At 44.8% G+C, this 19,490-nt stretch overlaps 2 protein-coding genes across 3 annotated transcripts; one reads left to right on the plus strand and one right to left on the minus strand.

The window, feature by feature from the left end:
* Nucleotides 1–4,326: 4,326 nt before the first annotated feature.
* LOC148903335 (putative methyltransferase DDB_G0268948) lies at nt 4,327–12,599 on the minus strand. Its single transcript, XM_089000611.1, has 6 exons — nt 12,344–12,599; nt 11,998–12,158; nt 6,696–6,909; nt 4,915–5,018; nt 4,654–4,791; nt 4,327–4,465 (listed from the first exon to the last, which is right to left on the minus strand). The coding sequence occupies exons 1-6, from the start codon at nt 12,365–12,367 to the stop codon at nt 4,378–4,380; spliced, it is 729 nt and encodes a 242-aa protein (XP_088856737.1). The 5' UTR covers nt 12,368–12,599; the 3' UTR covers nt 4,327–4,377.
* Nucleotides 12,600–15,297: 2,698 nt separating this feature from the next.
* LOC148903336 (receptor activity-modifying protein 1-like) lies at nt 15,298–18,972 on the plus strand. 2 transcript variants are annotated; one of them, XM_089000638.1, is made up of 3 exons: nt 15,298–15,620; nt 16,791–16,917; nt 18,378–18,972. In XM_089000638.1, the coding sequence occupies exons 1-3, from the start codon at nt 15,569–15,571 to the stop codon at nt 18,631–18,633; spliced, it is 435 nt and encodes a 144-aa protein (XP_088856764.1). In that variant the 5' UTR covers nt 15,298–15,568; the 3' UTR covers nt 18,634–18,972. The 2 variants fall into 2 exon arrangements, with proteins under 2 accessions (XP_088856764.1, XP_088856772.1); XM_089000646.1 differs by lacking the exon at nt 15,298–15,620 and adding an exon at nt 16,055–16,276.
* The last annotated feature ends 518 nt before the right edge of the window (nt 18,973–19,490 follow it).

Below are 19,490 nucleotides of genomic sequence, written 5' to 3' on the forward strand. Positions count from 1 at the left end.
CGCCACACAGCCCCCCTCAGAACACCCAGAAGGAAGGTCAAGGTGAAAATTTTGCAGGGGGCTTAACCAGCCTGCCCCAACGACTACGCAGTCCGTCATTAGGTGGTGTAGGTGATTCGGGCGAGACCTCAGTGGGGGAACGACACTCAACCCTGGCATGCCGCGGTGAGGCTGGAGGTTTCGGAGGGCGTCCGCGACGTGGGGCCTGGGCCGGCGAAACGTCCTCGCCTGCAACTAAATGAGCCGGTTTGAGCCTGTCTATTGAAATTCCCTCCCTCCGCCCACCCATATCGAGCACAAAACTCTTTTCACCGTGTTCGAGCACTCTAAACGGGCCGTCGTACGGCGGTCGGAGGGGAGAGCGGTGGGCATCGTGACGCACAAAGACGAAACGGGCTGACCTAAGAGCAGACGGAACAAATATTTTGGGGACGCAGTGGTGAATTGGTGCTGGAGTCAGGGGCTCTGCTGGCAAAAGGGGGAATGAAGGTGCACCCGAAACTTCAGGCAGAAATTCACCAGGAACGCGGAGTGGTTGACCGAGCACTAACTCTGCGGGGGCGGCGTTAAGGTCTTCTTTAGGGGCCGAACGTAACCCGAGCAGGACCCACGGAAGCTGGTCGACCCAGTTACCGTCCGACAGCGCGGCCCGTAGCGCGGCTTTCAGTGACCGGTGGAAACGTTCGCACATCCCGTTAGCCTGCGGGTGGTAGGCCATAGTGCGGTGTACCTGCACACCCAAGGACTGCGCCATGGCCGACCAGAGCTCGGACACAAACTGGGGGCCTCTGTCCGAAGTGATATCGGATGGCGTGCCGAAACGTGCGACCCAGGACGACAGAAATGCGCGAGCAATATCTGCCGAGGTCGTGGAGGACAGGGGGACTGCTTCCGGCCACCTAGTGGTTCGATCGACCATGGTGAGGAGATGTGTGCAACCCTGCGAAGGAGGGAGGGGCCTGACTAGATCCACATGGACGTGGTCAAATCTCCTGTCCGGAATTGGAAAAGTTTCCAGGTTTGCTCGGGTGTGCCTGTGGACTTTGGCGCGCTGACATGCCACGCATGCAGCTGCCCACTTCCTGACGTCCGTCCGTAACCCAGGCCAGACAAACTTGGCCCCAATAAGTTTGACTGACGCCCGGACGCCAGGGTGTGAGAGGGAATGAATAGAATTAAAAATTCGCCGACGCCACTCCTGCGGAACCACGGGACGAGTGCGACCCGTAGACACATCGCAGAGGAGAGCGGGGCCCCCTTCACACAGTGCCACCTTCTCAAGTTTCAGGGCTGTGCCTGCTGCCTTGAGTTCGTGGATGTCCGGATCCTCAGATTGGGCGGTGGCCATCTCTGAAAAATCCACCCCGAGCTGGACTGCACACACAATCGCGCGTGACAAGCAATCGGCCACAGGGTTACATTTGCCGGCCACGTGCTGAATGTCTGTTGTGAATTCAGAAATGGCCGCCAAATGCCGTTGCTGTCGGGCCGACCACGGTTCAGTCACCTTTGACATGGCGAATGTGAGTGGTTTGTGATCCACATATGCGGTAAACCGGCGCCCCTCGAGGAGGAAACGAAAATGGCGCGTTGCAAGATAGCGTGCTAACAACTCTCTGTCGAAAACACTGTACTTGCGTTCGTTATCTTGCAGCTTCCGACTGAAAAATGCAAGGGGCTGCCATTCGTTCTCCACAAGCTGCTCAACCACCACCCCTACGGCAACATCAGATGTGTCGTAGTCAAAGCTACCTGTGCGGTTGAGATTGGGTGGACCAGAAGAGTTGCACCCGCAAGAGCTTCGTTGGCCCGTTGGAAGGATTGTGCTCGTTGCGGTGCCCACTCGACGGGGTCGTTAGCCTTCTTTTTTCTCAAGGCGCCGTAGAGGGGTTGTAGGAGGTCGGCTGCGTGAGGAAGAAACCGGTTGTAAAAATTGATCATTCCCAAAAACTCCTGCAGAGCCTTAACTGTGGCCGGGCGGGGGAAATCCACCACTGCTTGTACTTTGGTGGGTAAGGGGATGGCGCCCTGTGGAGAAATGCGATGCCCCAAGAAATCGATCTTGGACAGACCAAATTGGCACTTAACAGGGTTGACTATAATGCCGTGCGAATCAAGGCGCTTGAAAACTTCGGTTAAGTGCGACAGGTGTTCCTCCGGTGAAGGGCTGGCCACAAGGATGTCGTCTAGATAGACAAATACAAAATCAAGACCTCGCAAGACTGAGTCCATCAGTCTTTGGAAGGTCTGTGCCGCCCCCTTCAGGCCAAAAGGCATGCGGAGAAATTCAAAGAGGCCAAAGGGGGTAATCACCGCTGTTTTGGGCACCTCCTCCGCCCGTACCGGCACCTGGTGATAACCGCGAACTAGATCTACTTTTGAAAAGATCACGGCGCCGGCCAAACGTGCGGAAAAATCTTGAATGTGCGGGATGGGGTAACGGTCATGTGTGGTTATGTTATTCAGCCGACGAAAATCACCGCACGGCCGCCAAGAACCGTCACTTTTGGGGACCATGTGTAATGGTGAAGCCCACGGGCTGTTGAAACGCCTCTCTATGCCCAAGCGCTCCATCGTCGCGAACTCCCCTTTCGCCATTGCCAATTTTGCCGCGTCGAGGCGACGAGCGCGGGCAAAAACTGGCGGGCCAACCGTGGGAATGAAATGCTCTACCCCGTGTTTAGTATCGGCATTGGAAAAGGCGGGTGTGGTTAACGACGGATAATCGGTCAGCAGGCATTCATAAACGTTACCCGATGTTAAATAATTTGCATGCGTTAACGCCCCGAGCCCTCCGGCCTCACACGGAAAAGTGGCGAAAGAGATGGCGTCAATCAAACGACGGTTGGCAATGTCCACAAGAAGTCCGTGAGCATATAAAAAAATCGGCGCCAATTATGGGAACTGTGGTCGCGGCAACAATAAAGTTCCACTTGAATTCCCGTCCGTGGAAACGCACAGTCACCGACCCGGAACCGAAGTTAGCGATGGGCGAGCCGTTAGCTGCGCACAAGGCAGGCCCGCATCCACCTGCCATCTTGTCCGCAGCGGTGGGCGTCAGCAGGCTTACTTGTGCCCCGCTGTCCACAAGGAAACGTCTTCCTGACGAGGAGTCCGTGACGAAAAGCAGCTCGCTTTCGTTGCTGGCGCCCACGGCTGCTACTGGTTGTCGGGCGTTGAAGATTCATGTCGTCTCGTGGGAGCAGGGAGGTGCGCAGCGTCGAGCCTTGGCGCCAAACCGCTGATGGAAATAGCAGGTGGCTTTCCCGCGCCGCTTCTGCGATCCCACTGCGGCCACGACGGTCGGATCGATTTGGACGGCTAACCGCCGTATCGCCAGAAGCGCTCGATCTGCTTCTTCCGCCAAGCCACGATAGTCGCCGGTGGCTAGGCACGTCGAGTTAGCGAGCACGGCGCGCACTTCAGGTGGTAGCTGGCGAAGGAAAATGTGGGGGAAAAGGAATCCGCCATCATCCGCATTTAACAGCGACGGCATTTTGTCCATTAGATCCACTGCTGTTCCGTCGCTGAGTCCGGGAAGCGAAAGAAGTCTGTCTGCTCTCTCGGAGGCCGATAGCGTGAACCGTCGGAGCAGCCATTGTTTGAGCGCGTCGTACTTCCTGCATCGTGGAGGCGCGCGCAGAAGTTGCATCATGCGATGCGTTGTCGGTTGGTCGAGGGACGCCACGACCATGTAATATTTTAGGTCATCTGTCGTGACGCCTTGTAGGTGGAATAGTGCTTCCACATGCTGGAACCACGAAGCCGGGTCGCTGTGCCAGAACTCGGGAAACTTCGCGGCGTAGGCGGCAGCTGCGAGTTTGGGCGCCGGTCGTGGCGACATGGCCGTAGAAGAAACATCTTCGTCCGTTGCCATGAACATTTCCATTGTCGGGGTCACCAGTGTAGCCGTTGAGGAATGAGCACACACGATGAATATGTGGAGACGTGTTTATTCCAACGGCTAACAAGTGGATCTGAACTGAACACCAAAAGCAGTGCAATACATGCAACATGAACTGCCCCCTCCCCTACACCTGCTGGGTGAGATGCCTGGTCCTAGTGCCCGCCACAATATAAATGAATATGTATTGTATTGTGTTGTATCAAACGTAGATGTATTGTGAGTGATGGTTACAAAGTAATTATACACACAAAGAACATCTTATTTGATTATCTGTGGGAAAAAAGTCTTCATTCTTTAAAATCACTGACAAACTAATTAAGCATCAGATAAAGCAAGGCTGATTGGATTTTAGAATTTATTAATTTGGATTAAATACACACAAATATGCACAAGTAAAACAAAATACACAATTAAACAGATTAGGCTGACGTTTTATTCAAATGTATGAATGATCTTTGACTTACAGAAAATCAAGGTTTTCGAGCTAGCATGTAGAAATATTTGTTCACCATGGTGAGTTCTGTGTCTGGCGAGGACACCTGCATGGCAGCGAGCAGCCTGAAATGGGAGACAGGTTCAGTCCATTCATGTTGGAGTGATACAATGAGTATTCAGTCAATGAAACGTGAACTTTTCATGAGCAATTGAGAGTGCAAACATAAACAGAATAATATTGAAGTGCGGTGTAATGTTTAATCTTCAATGTTAGACTAACTGAGGTCGAAGATTGCATGTTTATGTCTCACTTGTTTCTGATGTCATCAGAGAGGCTTTTGGCCTTGGAGGCATCCTCACTCTTCAGTTTCTGGTAACTAGTAAATGTCTCTATCAAACCAATGAAATGGTTTACTGTCAATTTTCTGTAAATGTTTTGACAGCCGTTCCTGGGGATTAAAAAAAAGTCAGGGAAGACAATTTAAGATGGGTCACATTTTGGAAATGTTACTTCTTTTCTCTTTTGGACTGTTTGTAATGATGTAAATTGGAGAGCTGGGATGCATACTCACCACTGTTTGTCCGGAAAGGGACAGGCCTGGAATATGTCAAAGTAGATTTTTGAAGGACATGGTCCAAGACAAGGGTGTTGAAAGGGGACCAGAGCTGCATGCAACTAATAAGAAACAAAAATTAAAAATGCCTCAATGAAAAGAAAACATGCTGATGAAAGCTGCTATGCCTCATAACCCATGTAAATCCTACATCAGAATCAGAATCATCTTTATTGCCAAGTATGTAGAACACACAAGGAATGTGTTTCCAGTAGAACACGCTGCACGAGTATCATCATCAAAAAAATGCAAAGAGGCACTATACAGTTCTATTTTGGTTACTGTTTAAATAGTTAATGGCTTGGGGGAAGAAGCTGTTTAAATGTCTGTTGGATTTGGTGCACATGGATCGGTAGCGCCTGCCTGAGGGGAGTAGCTGGAAAAAGTGGTGGGCGGGGTGCGGAGGGTCCTGTAGGATTTTCCGCACCCTTGTTTGGATTCTTGTAGTGTGCAAGTCCTCGAGAGTGGGCCCTCGAGAGTGGGCAGGGCAGTGCCAATTACTTTTTCCGTCGTCCTAACTGGCCGTTGAAGTCGGATTGTGTCCATTTTAGTACATGGCGAACAGTGTAACTCCAAAGAGGCAGGTTAGACTGATGTGAATAATTTCGTATCTGAGCGGAGCCCAGTAAATCTTTAAGAGGGAAGGCTAAAGTTGTCACAGACCAATTTAATTATGGCCCATCAAAGTGCTTTCAAACCCTTTCAATGAAGCCCTCTTGCCATTCAATAGGATCACACCTTGAGCGAAAAATCACGATATTCTGATACTCTCCCGTGGTGCATCGGATCCATCCTCATAAATAGACAACAGAAGTTAAGTACACTCACGTACAAATGTTTATGGCTTCCCCATAGCAAATGCATGGTCACTTGATGTCAAGGTTCAACTTGCATATTTTATTATTTTTATACCTTCCTAAGAGCAATAGTTTGATCTTATCACGACAGAATGTTGAACGATCTGCAATACATCTCAACTTCGGATTCTGCCTCGATAATTTGTATTGTGGCGCCATTTACAACCGGTTTATGGTTCCAAGCAGCAACATCTATTTCAAATGGGTGATTTAATTTTATCAAATTCACTATTTAATTTCTTGGACACAAATATTTGGATCAAGGGAGTGACTGGCTGCCCATCTAGTTGGAAATGAAACATTCTCAGTCAATGGCTAGCTGCCAAGTCTGCCAGGTGAGGCATTCTGAAATATCCAGAATGTGACGGAACAGCTGTGACTAATTTAAATGACACCAAATGACACCCTAATACCACCCCACTGACAATAAAGAATACTTTCGAGAAAGGCATCATCTGTGTATTCTAAACAAATAATGTCAGACCTCTTCATGAAGCATGGATATTTTGGCCAAGTAAGAAAAAAAATCATTTAAATGTAGACATGCTAGAATAATAATGTTTGCCACACACTTGAGGTGATCTATAGGTTTGATTCTTGGCTCATCTGTTACATAGATCCATCTATTTTCTAAAGTTCTTGCCAAAGTTCTTGGGTTGGAGGCAGAGTGCACAAATGTACTAATTGGATTATTTCTCAATGCATATTATACTTTTGCACTATCTACTGTTTTTCAATGTTGTTTAGCACCCCAAGGTCCAGCTGAGAAATTCAGAAGTGGTACTTCCAAATTAGAATGTAAACATGAAATAACAATGTTCCACGTGAAATTTTTGTTCCGTGACTAAGTAACCAAGAAGTACAAGGAAGAATGAAAATCACCTCTTGACAAATGTCATTAACTGCACTCGTGGCATCGCCATATTCCAGCTCCCTTTCTATCATGTTGCCCAGCACGGCCAAGCAGCCATTGGGCTTCAGTACCCGCTCAGCCTCCTTCAGGAAGCGTGGGCGGTCAAACCAGTGCGCCGCCGTTGTGGACGTTAGAAGGTCCACCTGGCTGGACTCAAATGGCAGTTGCTCTGCGGGACTCTGCCTAGATGTCAGCATGGAGGAAATAAAGAATTCATGGATCACATTGGTCATGCTCCGCTTTTTTTTACCTCAACTCACTGAGAGTGGGAGTTCTGTAAAATGTGTTCGATTAATTTGGCTTTTACACTGAATATCAGTTACCAATGTAGCCACAAGGGGGCACCAGCCAGTGTCTTATTGTGCCGGTCCCAAGCCCGGATAAATACAGAGGGTTGTGTCAGGAAGGGCATCCGACGTAAAAAAAATTGCCAAAACAAATATGCGAATCAAACTTCTGAATCCCATACCGGATCGGTCGAGGCCCGGGTTAACAACGGCCGCCATTGGTACTGTTGACCTTCAGGGTGTCAATGGAAAATTGACTACTGTTGGTCGAGGAAGGAGAGGAGGGAGGTGTGCCCGGAGGAAAAGAGAGAAGTGGAACGCCAAGACTATAGAACTAAGAGTAGGAACTTTGAATGTAGGAACAATGACAGGTAAAGGTCGAGAGCTGGTTGACATGATGCAGAGAAGGAAGGTAGACATACTGTGTCCAGGAGAACAGGTGGAAAGGGAGCAAGGCGAGAAGCTTAGGGTCAGGGTTTAAGTTGTTCTATCATGGTGAAGACAGAAAGAGAAAAGGAGTTGGGGTTATCTTAAAAGAGGAGTTTGTTAGGAATGTCTTTGAAGTAAAAAGAGTATTAGATAGAATGATGAGTCTGAAGCTAGAAATTGAAGGCGTGATGTTCAATGTTGTTTGTGGGTATGCCCCACAAGTAGGATGTGAGCTGGCGGAGAAGGAGAAATTTTGGTTGGACTGATGAAGTCATACAGAACATCCCGAGAAGTGAGAGCGTTGTAGGTGGAGACTTCAATGGACATGTTGGTGCAGGAAACAAAGATGATGAGGAGGTGATGGGCAGGTTTGGACTCCAGATGAGGAACGCTGAAGGACAGATGGTGGTTGACTTTGCTGAGAGAATGGAAATGGCTATTGTGAATACTTTCTTTCAGAAGAGACATAGGGTGACCTATAAGAGTGGAGGCAGAAGTACACAGGTAGACTACATTTTGTGTCAACTGAGCCATTTAAAGGAAATCAGTGACTGCAAAGTAGTGATTGGTGAGACTGTAGCCAGACAGCATAGGTTGGTGGTGTGAAGGATGATGCTGGCAGTGAGGAAGATGAAGAAACCAAAGGCTGAATTGAGGACAAAATTGTGGAAGTTCAAAAAGGAAGAGTGTTGCATGACTATTAGGAAGGAGGTAAGAGAAGCACTGGGTGGGCAAGAGGTCCTTCCAGATGACTGGCAAACTACAGCGAACATAATCAGAGACACAGGTTGGAAAGTACTTGGTGTATCGAGTGGAAGAAAGGTAGATAAGGAGACTTGGTGGTGGAATGGGGAGGTGCAGGAGTGTATACAGAGAAAGAGGTTAGCAAAGAAGAAGTGGGACACTGAGAGGACGGACGAGAGTAGACAGCAGTACAAGGAGATGCAGCGCACGGTTAAAGTAAAGGTGGCAAAGGCCAAACAAGAGGCCTATGATGACTTGTATGCTCGGCTAGACAGCAAGGAAGGTGAGACTGATCTTTACGGTCTGGCGAGACAGAGAGACAAAGATGGTAAGGACCTGCAGCAGGTTCGGGTGATTAAGGATAGAGATGGCAATGTATTAACAGGTGGCAGAAATGTAAAATTTATTTATTTATTTATTTATTTATTTATTTATTTATTTTTTTATTTAAAATGTAAATTTCTCCACTGTGAGACTAATAAAGGCATATCCAATCCAATCCAGTAGTGTGATGGCAAGATGGAAAGAGTACTTTGAAGAATTTATGAATGAGGAAAATGAGAAGGAACAAAGAGTAGAAGACGTGATTGTTGTGGACCAAGACGTAGCAAGCATTAGCAAGGATGAAGTGAGGAGGGCGCTGAAGAGGATGAAGGGGGGAAAGGCACTCGGGCCTGATGATTTACCAATCGAGGTATGGAAGTGTCTTGGAGAGGTGGCGGTGGTGTTCCTGACTGGGTTATTCAACAAGATCTTAGATGGTGAACAGATATCTGAAGAATGGAGTGTACTCGTGCCCAATTTTAAGAATAAAGGAGATGTGCAGAGTTGTACTAATTACAGAGGAATAAAGTTGATGAGCCATACAATGAAACTCTGGGAAAGAGTAGTTGAAGCTAGACTAAGAGCAGAAGTGAACATTTGTGAGCAGCAGTATGGCTTCATGCCAAAAAAGAGTACGACAGATGCAGTGTTTGCTTTAAAAATGCTGATAGAGAAGTACAGAAAAGGTCAGAAGGAATTGCATTGTGTCTTTGTAGATCTGGAGAAAGCGTATGACAGGGTGCCCAAAGAAGAGCTGTGGCATTGCATGAGCAAGTCTGGAGTGACGGAAAAGTATGTCAGAGCGGTGCAAGACTGTATCATGACTGTAAGACAGTTGTGAGGTGCACTGTCAATATGACTAAGGAATTCAAGGTGGAGGTGGGACTCCACCAGGGGTCAGCTCTGAGCCCCTTCTTGTTTGCTATGGTGATGGACAGGTTGACAGACGATGTTAGATAAGAATCTCCTCGGACCATGATGTTTGCAGATGACATTGTGATCTGTAGCGAGAACAGGGAACAGGTGGCGGAGAAACTAGAGATGTGGAGATATGCCCTGGAAAGGAGAGGAATGAAGATCAGTCGCAGCTAGACGGAATACATGTGTGTGAATGAGAGGGATCCAAGTGCAAGAGTGATGCTACAGGAAAAAGAGATAAAGAAGGTGGAGGATTTTAAGTACTTGGGGTCAACTGTCCAGAGCAAAGGAGAGTGTGGGAAAGAGGTGAAGAAGACTGTCCAGGCAGGCTGGAACAGCTGGAGAAAAATGTCAGGTCTGATGTGTGATAGAACGGTTTCAGCTAGGATGAAAGGAAAAGTGTATAAAACAGTGGTGAGACCAGCCATGATGTTTGGACTGGAGACAGTGCCACTGAAGAAAAGACAGGAAGCAGAGCTGGAGGTAGCAGAGCTGAAGATGTTGAGATTTTCTTTGGGAGTGACCAGGTTGGATAGGATCAGGAATGAGTACATTAGAGGGACAACTCATATTAGAGGCTTTGGAGAGAAAGTCAGAGAGGCCAGACTGAGATGGTTTGGACATGTCCAGAGGAGAGAGAGTGAATATATAGGGAGAAGGATACTGAGCCTTGAACTGCCAGGCAGGAGACCGAGAGGAAGACCGAAGAGGAGGTATATGGATGTGGTCAAAGAGGACATGAAGGTAGCTGGTGTGAGGGAAGAGGATGCACAAAACCGGGATAGATGGAGGACATTGATTCGCTGTGGCGGCCTCTGAGTGTAAAAGCCGAAAGGAAAAGAAGACACTGAATATCAGTTACCGTAATTGATATATTTTTTTTATAGCCATACTATAGAAAATTGACTTTTCAATTTTCAAGATATGCAGTAGATGCCTATTTGCAATGTCTTCCCTGCTGAAAGACACAAACTGCCTATTTCCACAATGTGTCTTTTTAGTTATGTGTCGATTACATTTGCACAAGCAAGTGCATCCAGAGCCATTGCCAGAGCACCAAATGAAATGCATGGGGAGCCCAATTACTGTAGCCCAAATACTCAACAGAGAGTATTTACTTTGCGACATACAATTCTATATATTCATTTATCACTGCAGCAGCCACAGTCAGTATTCTCAATGGAGCCCTTTGGAATAAACACTGGCAAGTATTATCAATGACCGGGGGTCGGCAATTTGTGGCTCTGGAGTTCCATGTAGCTGTTTATTGCCACCAAGTGGCTCATTGGAGCTTTTTTAAAAAATGTTTGAAAATGGAAAAAGACGGGGTATGGAAATCTACATTTTTAGTTTTAATATGATTTCTGGTGGAGGAAAAACATGGTGCAAATATTTGTAATATTTTGGAATGCATTACAAATATGGAGAATAAATATTACATTTCAACATTTCTGTCAATTGGCAGCGTGGGATGTCAGTCAGGTGTCTTGAAAAAAATCAAACAATGTTTCATGGACAATTCCCTGAGGGTATTGACAAAGAATGGGAGTCTGAAGGGCCAAAAGAAGCATTTTTAAACAGTACTCGTGAGCTACGATAGTTAACATGCTGCAAACGTGCCTTCCATGCCTTTGTTCATTTTAGCCGCCATTGTGGCTGTTGCTCGTGATGACATGCTTGTGTAAGTGCATGAGTAACGGGTCAATCTCGAGATCAAGGTTGATAAGAAAAATAGATCGTTGTTCTAAAACATGCACTGCAGAGGATAAAAAAACATTTACTCATGAAGGCTCATTGTGTATTTGTAGCCAACTTCGCCATTTTGATAGTTGGCTAACATAGCTAAAATATGTTACAGCTCCGAAAAAAATGTGAAACTGTGGTGTTTTTTTATTGTAAACGTAATCCCTTAATTTATGCTTTTCACGCTCAAGCAAATACAGACATGTCTCTGTCAGACTACATGCCTTCATCTTCTGTCTTTCGACCCTGAAATACGTACATTCAGGAATACTTTAGTGACTCAAAGATAATCTAAAATAATGTCGTTTTTTTGGGCGGGTGGGGGGTCCAATATGGCTCTTTCAACATTTTAGGTTGCCAAACTCAGTCATTAAAAAATGACAGCGTGTCAACCTCACAGTGCAGAGGTGCAAGGTTTCGAGTCCCGCTCTGGCATCTCTGTGGAGTTTGCAGCCCCCCCCCCCCTGCCTTCAGGGGTTTTCTCCGGGTATTCCAGTTTCCTCTCATATTTCAAAAACATGCACGGCAGGTTAATTGTACTAAGGGTGATTGTAAGCGCGAATGGTTTGTCTGTCTTTGTATGCCTACGATTGTCTGGCAACCAGATCAGGATATCCCCGCCTCTTGCCCCAAGACAGCTAGGATAGACTCCAGCACCCACCGCGACTCTTGTGATGATTAAGCGGATTTAAATAGGAAAATGTGTGTCCTTTAAGTAAAAAAATAAAATAAAATAAAATAAAAACAAAGCTGGAAAAGTTTACATGATAGACAAAACATTTCTGCTGAAAGCATTCCAACCAGTCACTCCATTATATCATCTCACCTGTATGAGACATTCTGATGAATACTATTGGCCCGAGCAAGCTCCAGTTGAGCGGGGCTAACATCGGTCCCAACAACTTGTTTGAAATACGGAGCCAATAGTACAGTTCCCTTTCCATTACCACAGCCGACGTCCACTGCAAGATTGAACTTGTTTTGTGACTAAAGGGGAATTTACAATAGTCAAGTTAACCATGAGCAATGAATTTAACTTAACCATTGAAAAAAATTGAAACAATATATTTTTAAGGTACAAAAATACAAACAAATGGCTTCAATGGGTTAATATAAAACAATCTAAAGGGTTGCATTTTATGATCAAAATTGATCATAAAATGAAAACTTACCTTTGGTCCCAGAAAGTCTATCATCTTGTTGATCAACTCGTGGGGGGTCACTCTGTATTGCAGGTAAGCGGCAACATGGGCACTCTCCTCAATCGAATTGCCATCAGTACCTGGATGATCTGTTCAAATCACCACGCGGATTTCGAAAAGGTGGTTACACTTCCGTGTTTGCCAATTCCTCAAATATTTGTCTGTATATGTCTGTGGAGGGGTTTGATTCTCTCTCTCTCTCTCTCTCTCTCTCTCTCTCTCTCTCTCTCTCTCTCTCTCTCTCTCTCTCTCTCTCTCTCTCTCTCTCTCTCTCTCTCTCTCTCTCTCTCTCTCTCTCTCTCTCTCTCTCTCTCTCTCTCTCTCTCTCTCTCTTTCGCTCTCTCTCCCGAGATGGATAGATGGACAGCTGGCTGGATGGATGGATGGCTGGATGGGCGAGGGGGGGAAGGGACAGAGGGAGGGACGTTGTGATGGAGGGAGGGAGGGAGGGAGGGACGATAGATAGATAGATAGATAGATAGATAGATAGATAGATAGATAGATAGATAGATAGATAGATAGATAGATAGATAGATAGATAGATAGATAGATAGATAGATAGATAGATAGATAGATAGATAGATAGATAGATATTCCTTTTTATTTTAAGAGTATTTAATGAAGGCTCACTGTCATGCATTAATGCCTCAGGCAGTCCTAAAATGTCCATGTGGGTTCAATGCAACACGATAGAAATGGTCTGTATACAATGTAAATAAAACAAGGTTTAGATGTTGGTAAATGATGGCGTGAGCAAAGGTGTAAATCATGTCCATTTATCTGCTCCCATCCAGCGGATTTTGGGAGAAATGCGTAACCTTTGCTTCATACTGATCACGAACACAAGAGGTTGCTAGAATATCAATTATAAACATCCACTGAACTCTGCTGTCATCTGGAGCAGTTTCGGGAACTTCGTTGAACATTCTGAATGCATAAGTGAAATCTCATGGAACACATACGAACCAAAATCCAACAAGCGTTTAGAAAGAGAAACCACGAAGACGGATAAATGTATTTAATTGATGTGAAATGGAACATAAAACAACAGTCACAGTTAAATGAACGACATCTCGATAAACGGATGCATTTCACCCTCTGTCATTTATTGGAAGCATATTTCATTATTCTGCTTGCCACTACACATGGCCGTACAAGTAGATGCACAAAATAAAATTATTCTGAACGGGCCAACTTTTTAACCATGTGTACACTGTCACGGTTTGCAAGGTGAGTGTGGTGGACCCCAAACAAAGCAGGCACCAGGGAGGAGCGCGACTAATTATTTTAAATAACGTCACCGGGAACAAAACACCAAACAACAAAGTAATCAGAACAAAAAGGTCCAAAGTAGCAAACAAAATCAAGAGTAAAACACGACAAGAGCAAGCAAACCTGACAGGTTGAAACAATGGCTCGACACTGAATGGTTGTGCCGGGAGTCCTTTTAATTGCCTCTGATTAAAACGAACAACAATTGTGCAGCTGCAGGCGGGTCCCTACAATGCCACCTTTTGGCCGCAAACTGAAACGTGACAAACTACAGTAAAGTCTCGTTATATCGATATTCAAGGGAGTCCGAAAAAATATCGATATAACCGGGACTATCGATATATCCGACCCTGTTTGCATGTAATTTTCTCCATGCGTGCATAGAAATAGTATCGATATAACCGGGACTATCGATATATCCGATATCGATATAACGAGACTTTACTGTATTTTAAAAAAGTCAGATGATCAATATGATGTTATTAAATGCAACCACGAAACAAAGTAAAACAGATTAAATTAAAACATTTTTTCAGTGCATATTGTGGTACCATAATAAATTTTAGACAAATTATCGGAACTGGAATAAGTGAAATGATATCTTTTTTTCTTCTAACAATGTCCAACGTCCACGAGTCACAGATCCAGCAGATTGATTTTACACAGATGGAATCTTAAACATAGCATTCACCTTTCCAGATTGACAAACATTTTGTTTGGTACTAGCAGACTGCCACTGGCATCATAGTATTGGACGTTCAGTATCACTTATTTGGCCAACAGCAAGTTATCCAAACCTTTTCCTTGGAGGGTGGCATAGAAAGAAGCAAAGGGCTAGAAGGGCCAATTTTAAAATGTTCAACTTTTTCGCCAAAGTCAACCAAGAAAGTAATAATATAGTGTTTGTATTGTCTGGTGAATTTCCTCAGTTGTAAGCAAAAAAAGGTGTGAAGGCATAGAGTTGAGAGTTTTTTTTTCCCAATTGTTGGGGTGGCCAACAGCCGTCTATCTCAGAGTAGATCTCAAAATTCAGAATCCCAAAAAGAACTAAATGTAGTAAAATTATCATTTTATTGTTCAAACAGTCAAGGATCATTACTGTCCAACAACAGAGCACAGAGTGAAAGAAAATAATTTGGTCTCTAAAAAGTCATTATATTTATTCACGACAATGTTTTGAAGATAAATTCTTTTTCTTTTTATCATAACAAACGATTTATTTGTGACTTTTAATTTAGAGGAAAAGATCAACAGTGTCGAAGCAAGTTTATTACAGGAATGGCACATATTTTTTTGACAACCACCCTTTTGTCACTCTGACCACTTTCACATTTGTTTAACCACTCTGGTGGATCATGCCAAATGTATTGCCGCGGGTCACTGAAAAATGGATGCCGTGTTACAAATAGCCCCTGGCCCATAGTTTGGACATTCCTGGCTAACGCGACCGCAGACAAGTTATGAAAAAGTGAATTTGTGCTGCTGATCACTTTGAATTGCACTACATTGGAAAGTCAAGTGAATGTCAGTGACTTCCCGTGATAGACTGCTGTGACTGTCATGGCACTAGGCTAATTTTGGTTTCTGATTTGTTGTTGTGTCCCCTGTGTGCAGCTCTGAGGGAAGGCAGCCGGACAAGGAATCAGATGACAGGCAGGGCTGCTATGATTGGGGGCTTCCACTGTGGAAGGTCAATGCATTTTTTATTTTTTTTTGGTTAGTGCGTCTCTTGTGTTGAGCCCACAGTCATGAACCATTGTTCGCTAGTTATTCGTGTCATCATCTCGATCTTCGGTTAATCTTCTTCTTTTTTTATCTATAATATATTATAAGGTAAGGAGGAGAAGAGGAAGCAAATATGCACAGCTGATCCCAGGAGAGTAAAGAGAAGCTCACACTGGAGTTGCCTCTACTACATTCATCATGGAAAGCGCATTGTTCCTGAAAGCACTTTGTGTCGTGTTGTTCGTCACCAGTGAGTGGTTGTTATTTTAATTCATTTAAATACATATACGTACGTATATATGCAAAGTGAAAAGTGGCTGTGCTATTTATAATGAGTGAGTCGTGACCCTGACAGCAGGTGGCTGGAGGGAGCAGCAATACCGCCCCCGCCTGCATCACAGGTGCATACCTGTCAACCTGTACGTTTTTGCCGTACAAAGTATACGTTTATTATGCATTTTAAGACGTGTGCGACGTAAAAGAAAATCTGTACGGGAAAACGCCAATTTGTCCATTATGGGTACCATCCGGTATGCACCGACTATCATGAAACGGCAACTCAATCAGGTCAAACAAGTTCTCCGCGGTAACCTCTATCTCGGTGTCGGGGTTTTTTGCAAACAAAGCGAGAGGTTTGATGCTACTGTGCGCATGCGTCTGCCGCCTGGGGATTTCCGATTGCATCATTACGATCACACGTGAACAAAGCGAAAGTCGGGACTGACTATACGAGGGATTGATACAAGCTTCGAAGAAAGGTGTGGCGTCACCAGTGCACACCGCATCTTTAATGTCTTTAAATTCCTTGATCTCCTTGATGTGCGTCTCACCCTGACGCATATCACACGCTTGAAAAAAGGTAAAATACGACAGTTTGTAAAGGCATGGAGCGGTGGAGGTTGACAGGTATGCAGGTGTGATATTCTCTGACTGAAAAAGAGCCCAGTGCTGGCGGCGTGGCCTGGAGGTTGTGGGAGGGTCTGACCATGACAACTGGTATCTTACCTAGCATCATGCAGTACTGGATATGCAAAATATTGTTGAAACCCTGTCACATTTATCCTTTGGTCTGTCATAACGTAACGTTTGGTCTCGCAGTGATGGAAAAGTTACAGTTGTTAATCTCATTTTTTGGGGGGTGGGATTTAGGGTGAGGGGTACTTACTAGCTGCAGAAAATGTCACTTGTATTACCTGTCTTGCAGACTTTTTAAACTCTCCCTGCAGGCTTAGCAAACACTATCATCACCCAATCCGGTTTAGAAACAGGCTCTTTCTGCATGCTACTGAGCGTGTCAGAGCCCTAATGTTGTCCAAGGACAAAATGATGTTTCAGAGATGCAGAAAACCACAAAGGTCTGTCATCACGATGAGAGTGACAGCAAGTGGGACTCATCCTCATTTTACTTCGCGTTCTGCAGCATGTGTCTCTGGCTGCGACAGAGCACTCTATGAGAGAGCCATCAATGACATCTGCCTGGCTAAGTTCAAGTCGGACATCGGGGCAGTGGACCAACGTCTGTGGTGCAGCTGGCCAGACACCACACAGTGAGTTCAACTCACGACACACACCGAGTTGTCACTGTAAAAAAGTGTTAAAGCTAGGAAATAATTTGTTTAGAAAGAAATACTGTTAACATCTTTTGAGTTTTTACTATCAACATGTGGAGTCATGATATGGGGTCAGAAGTAGCTCTGTCACATCTGGATGGCGAAGCATCAATAATAACCTCATACAATTGCAATATATTTGCTACTTTTTTAGTCCGACCTTTCTTAATTAATGATGTACAATTTTTCTTGAAAAGTCTGTCTTGAAAATGGCTTTAACCATAAATCTCCAACCAAATCAATTTCTTCTCCTCCTTCAGCCATTGTGGGTTGACAAAACTGCTATTAAATCAACACGATATATTTGGTTCTGCAGCTCGCGACTGACACAGTATGCCAGCTCTGCCCAGTATGCTTTTAATGCGGCGAGTGATAAGACCAGTTTATCGCAAACTATGATTGACTCGTGACTAGCCAATCATAGTTTACGAAAACTCTGACGTTGACCAACACCTGCAAAAAAGCGTTGGTACCCGCTTTAGGTCGGAATCTGATTGGTCAGGCAACAGTTTGATTGACACATTTGATGCAACAGGGCCCGCAGAACTGATTGTCAAGGTGTCCTGGTAGTTTTCTGACCCTGGTGAAAAGTAAAATATTTATAAATGTTTTTCAGTGAGAGCCACATACACACACACACACACACACACACACACACACGAGTGCACGCACGCGCATACACGCATAAACGCACACGCAGACACGCTCGTGAACACGCACGCGCGGTCACTTTTCAACAAAATGTCAGAATGTATTATTTAAAATAACTTTATGATAGTACTCACCGTTAACATGAATGGTTTTCCGTTCCTCATGATTGGTAAAAATCCAGCAAACGATCGGAATGAAAGTCAATTTGCCGGGTCCATACACGAAGTTATTGCTCGCTAGCCTGCATACTGCTCATTAGCTTGCGCGCTAGCTTTATGCTGTCTCTCACAGATGTATATTGATACTAACGTTAGCATGGGGCTTGTTAAAATGCCACTGATATTCGACTGTTTCATCGATTGTATCGTTTCATTGCAAATTAGAATTAGAACCTTTTCTCTTCACAAAGGCGAATCCTCAGGTGCATTCAAGCTGAAGTGGACTCACCATTTATTTTACTCCTCGGCTTATTTAAAGGGACGTTTATCTGTTTCAACATGACGGCCAGTATCAATCAAAATTGCGCTTTCCGCCAACCTAGGTCAGTATCATCCAATCAAAATTACGCTTTCCGCCAACTGCAGCCTCAACAGGAAATGAGCAGCAAAAAAAGTGAGAATATATATTTAGTTTTATCGGCGAGCCATATGCAATCATCAAAAGAGCCATATATGGCTCACCAGCCATAGGTTCCCGACCGCTGGCCTATACTGATGTTTAGCTTTAGCCTATGCTGTTTCTTGCAGGATTTACGAGTGGCTGACTAACTGCACCTACCAAGTGGCGGGAAGAATGGACTGCTTCTGGCCGGGTCACACGGTCGATCGTTTCTTTGTGAGGATCCATCGTAATTACTTCCGTGACTGCCGACTGACCGGCCGGCTTATCCACGACCCACCGGCCACTGTGCTTGCTCCATTCGTTGGTGTGCCGATATTGGTCACCTTGCTCGTGACAGCTCTGGTAGTGTGGAGAAGTCAACACACAGAGGGCATTCTATAGGGATAACCATAATTATTGGACAGTTTCTAGAGCCTTTATAGGGGTGGTACAGTTGAACGTGCTGCAGTACAGTTTGACATTTATTACGTGTATCAGCTACATACTGTACTGTCAGTGGTGTGTCACAATAAGAGCTCAAGACAGTGTAAGATTTTTTTTTTCTTTTTTCTTGTCTTCTTACCATTCAATTGACGCTCTTGTGTATGTGTGTGAGGAAATTCACAACTACATCAATGGAGTACAACTCTTCTGCCCTAACCATTTGTTGGATATGAGAGCTGGTGTGTAGACAGTAAGCTTAACAATCTTCCAATAAAAAAACACAAAGATGAGAATCCACCGTTTAGTATTTTTATGGAAGTCTTTCTTGTAAAACTGCATACAAACAGAAAAACAATCCGAATGTTGTACAGCATCCAATTATACATATACAATTAAATTAATGTAACAGGCCTATTCTCTAGCTCATTCAACAATTCTATGGTAAGCATTTGAAATGCTTAACTGATAGGTATGCTTATAAATAATCTGCACAACAAACAGTAAAATGTATAATGGTGTAAATGTACTGAACAAGTGCCTGAACAGGTCAAAAGAAAGAGGATGGACGTAGAAGTGACACCTCTCCACTGTTATATTTTAAAATGGCTACTCCACAACTTTTTGAGTGTTTGAACTATTTCCACCACTAGGGGCACTGTGCTGCATTGTAATGCAATTACTATGGGCAGAAAAACAACTAGACAATCGACACTAGGGAAAAAAGTGTACTCACTCAAACTGTCCTCGTTGGTGGACTTAAGACGTTAACCACACACACGGTATTTTGCAGACTGTCAATTTGTGCATTCACACGC

The sequence above is a fragment of the Hippocampus bargibanti genome, linkage group LG01 (assembly GCF_051943395.1).
Source record: "Hippocampus bargibanti isolate YZ-2025 linkage group LG01, ASM5194339v1, whole genome shotgun sequence".
Taxonomy (NCBI): domain Eukaryota; kingdom Metazoa; phylum Chordata; class Actinopteri; order Syngnathiformes; family Syngnathidae; genus Hippocampus; species Hippocampus bargibanti.

Excerpts from the sequence above, each read along its gene's own strand:
- LOC148903336 (XM_089000638.1), top strand. The coding sequence starts at position 15,569 with ATGGAAAGCGCATTGTTCCTGAAAGCACTTTGTGTCGTGTTGTTCGTC. Across the intron at positions 15,621-16,790 it reads TGTCGTGTTGTTCGTCACCA|CATGTGTCTCTGGCTGCGAC; the intron begins GTGAGTGGTTGT and ends CGCGTTCTGCAG. Across the intron at positions 16,918-18,377 it reads AGCTGGCCAGACACCACACA|GATTTACGAGTGGCTGACTA; the intron begins GTGAGTTCAACT and ends TGTTTCTTGCAG.
- LOC148903335 (XM_089000611.1), bottom strand. The coding sequence starts at position 12,367 with ATGATAGACTTTCTGGGACCAAAG. Across the intron at positions 12,159-12,343 it reads TAGACTTTCTGGGACCAAAG|TCACAAAACAAGTTCAATCT; the intron begins GTAAGTTTTCAT and ends ATTCCCCTTTAG. Across the intron at positions 6,910-11,997 it reads CATCAGAATGTCTCATACAG|GCAGAGTCCCGCAGAGCAAC; the intron begins GTGAGATGATAT and ends GCTGACATCTAG.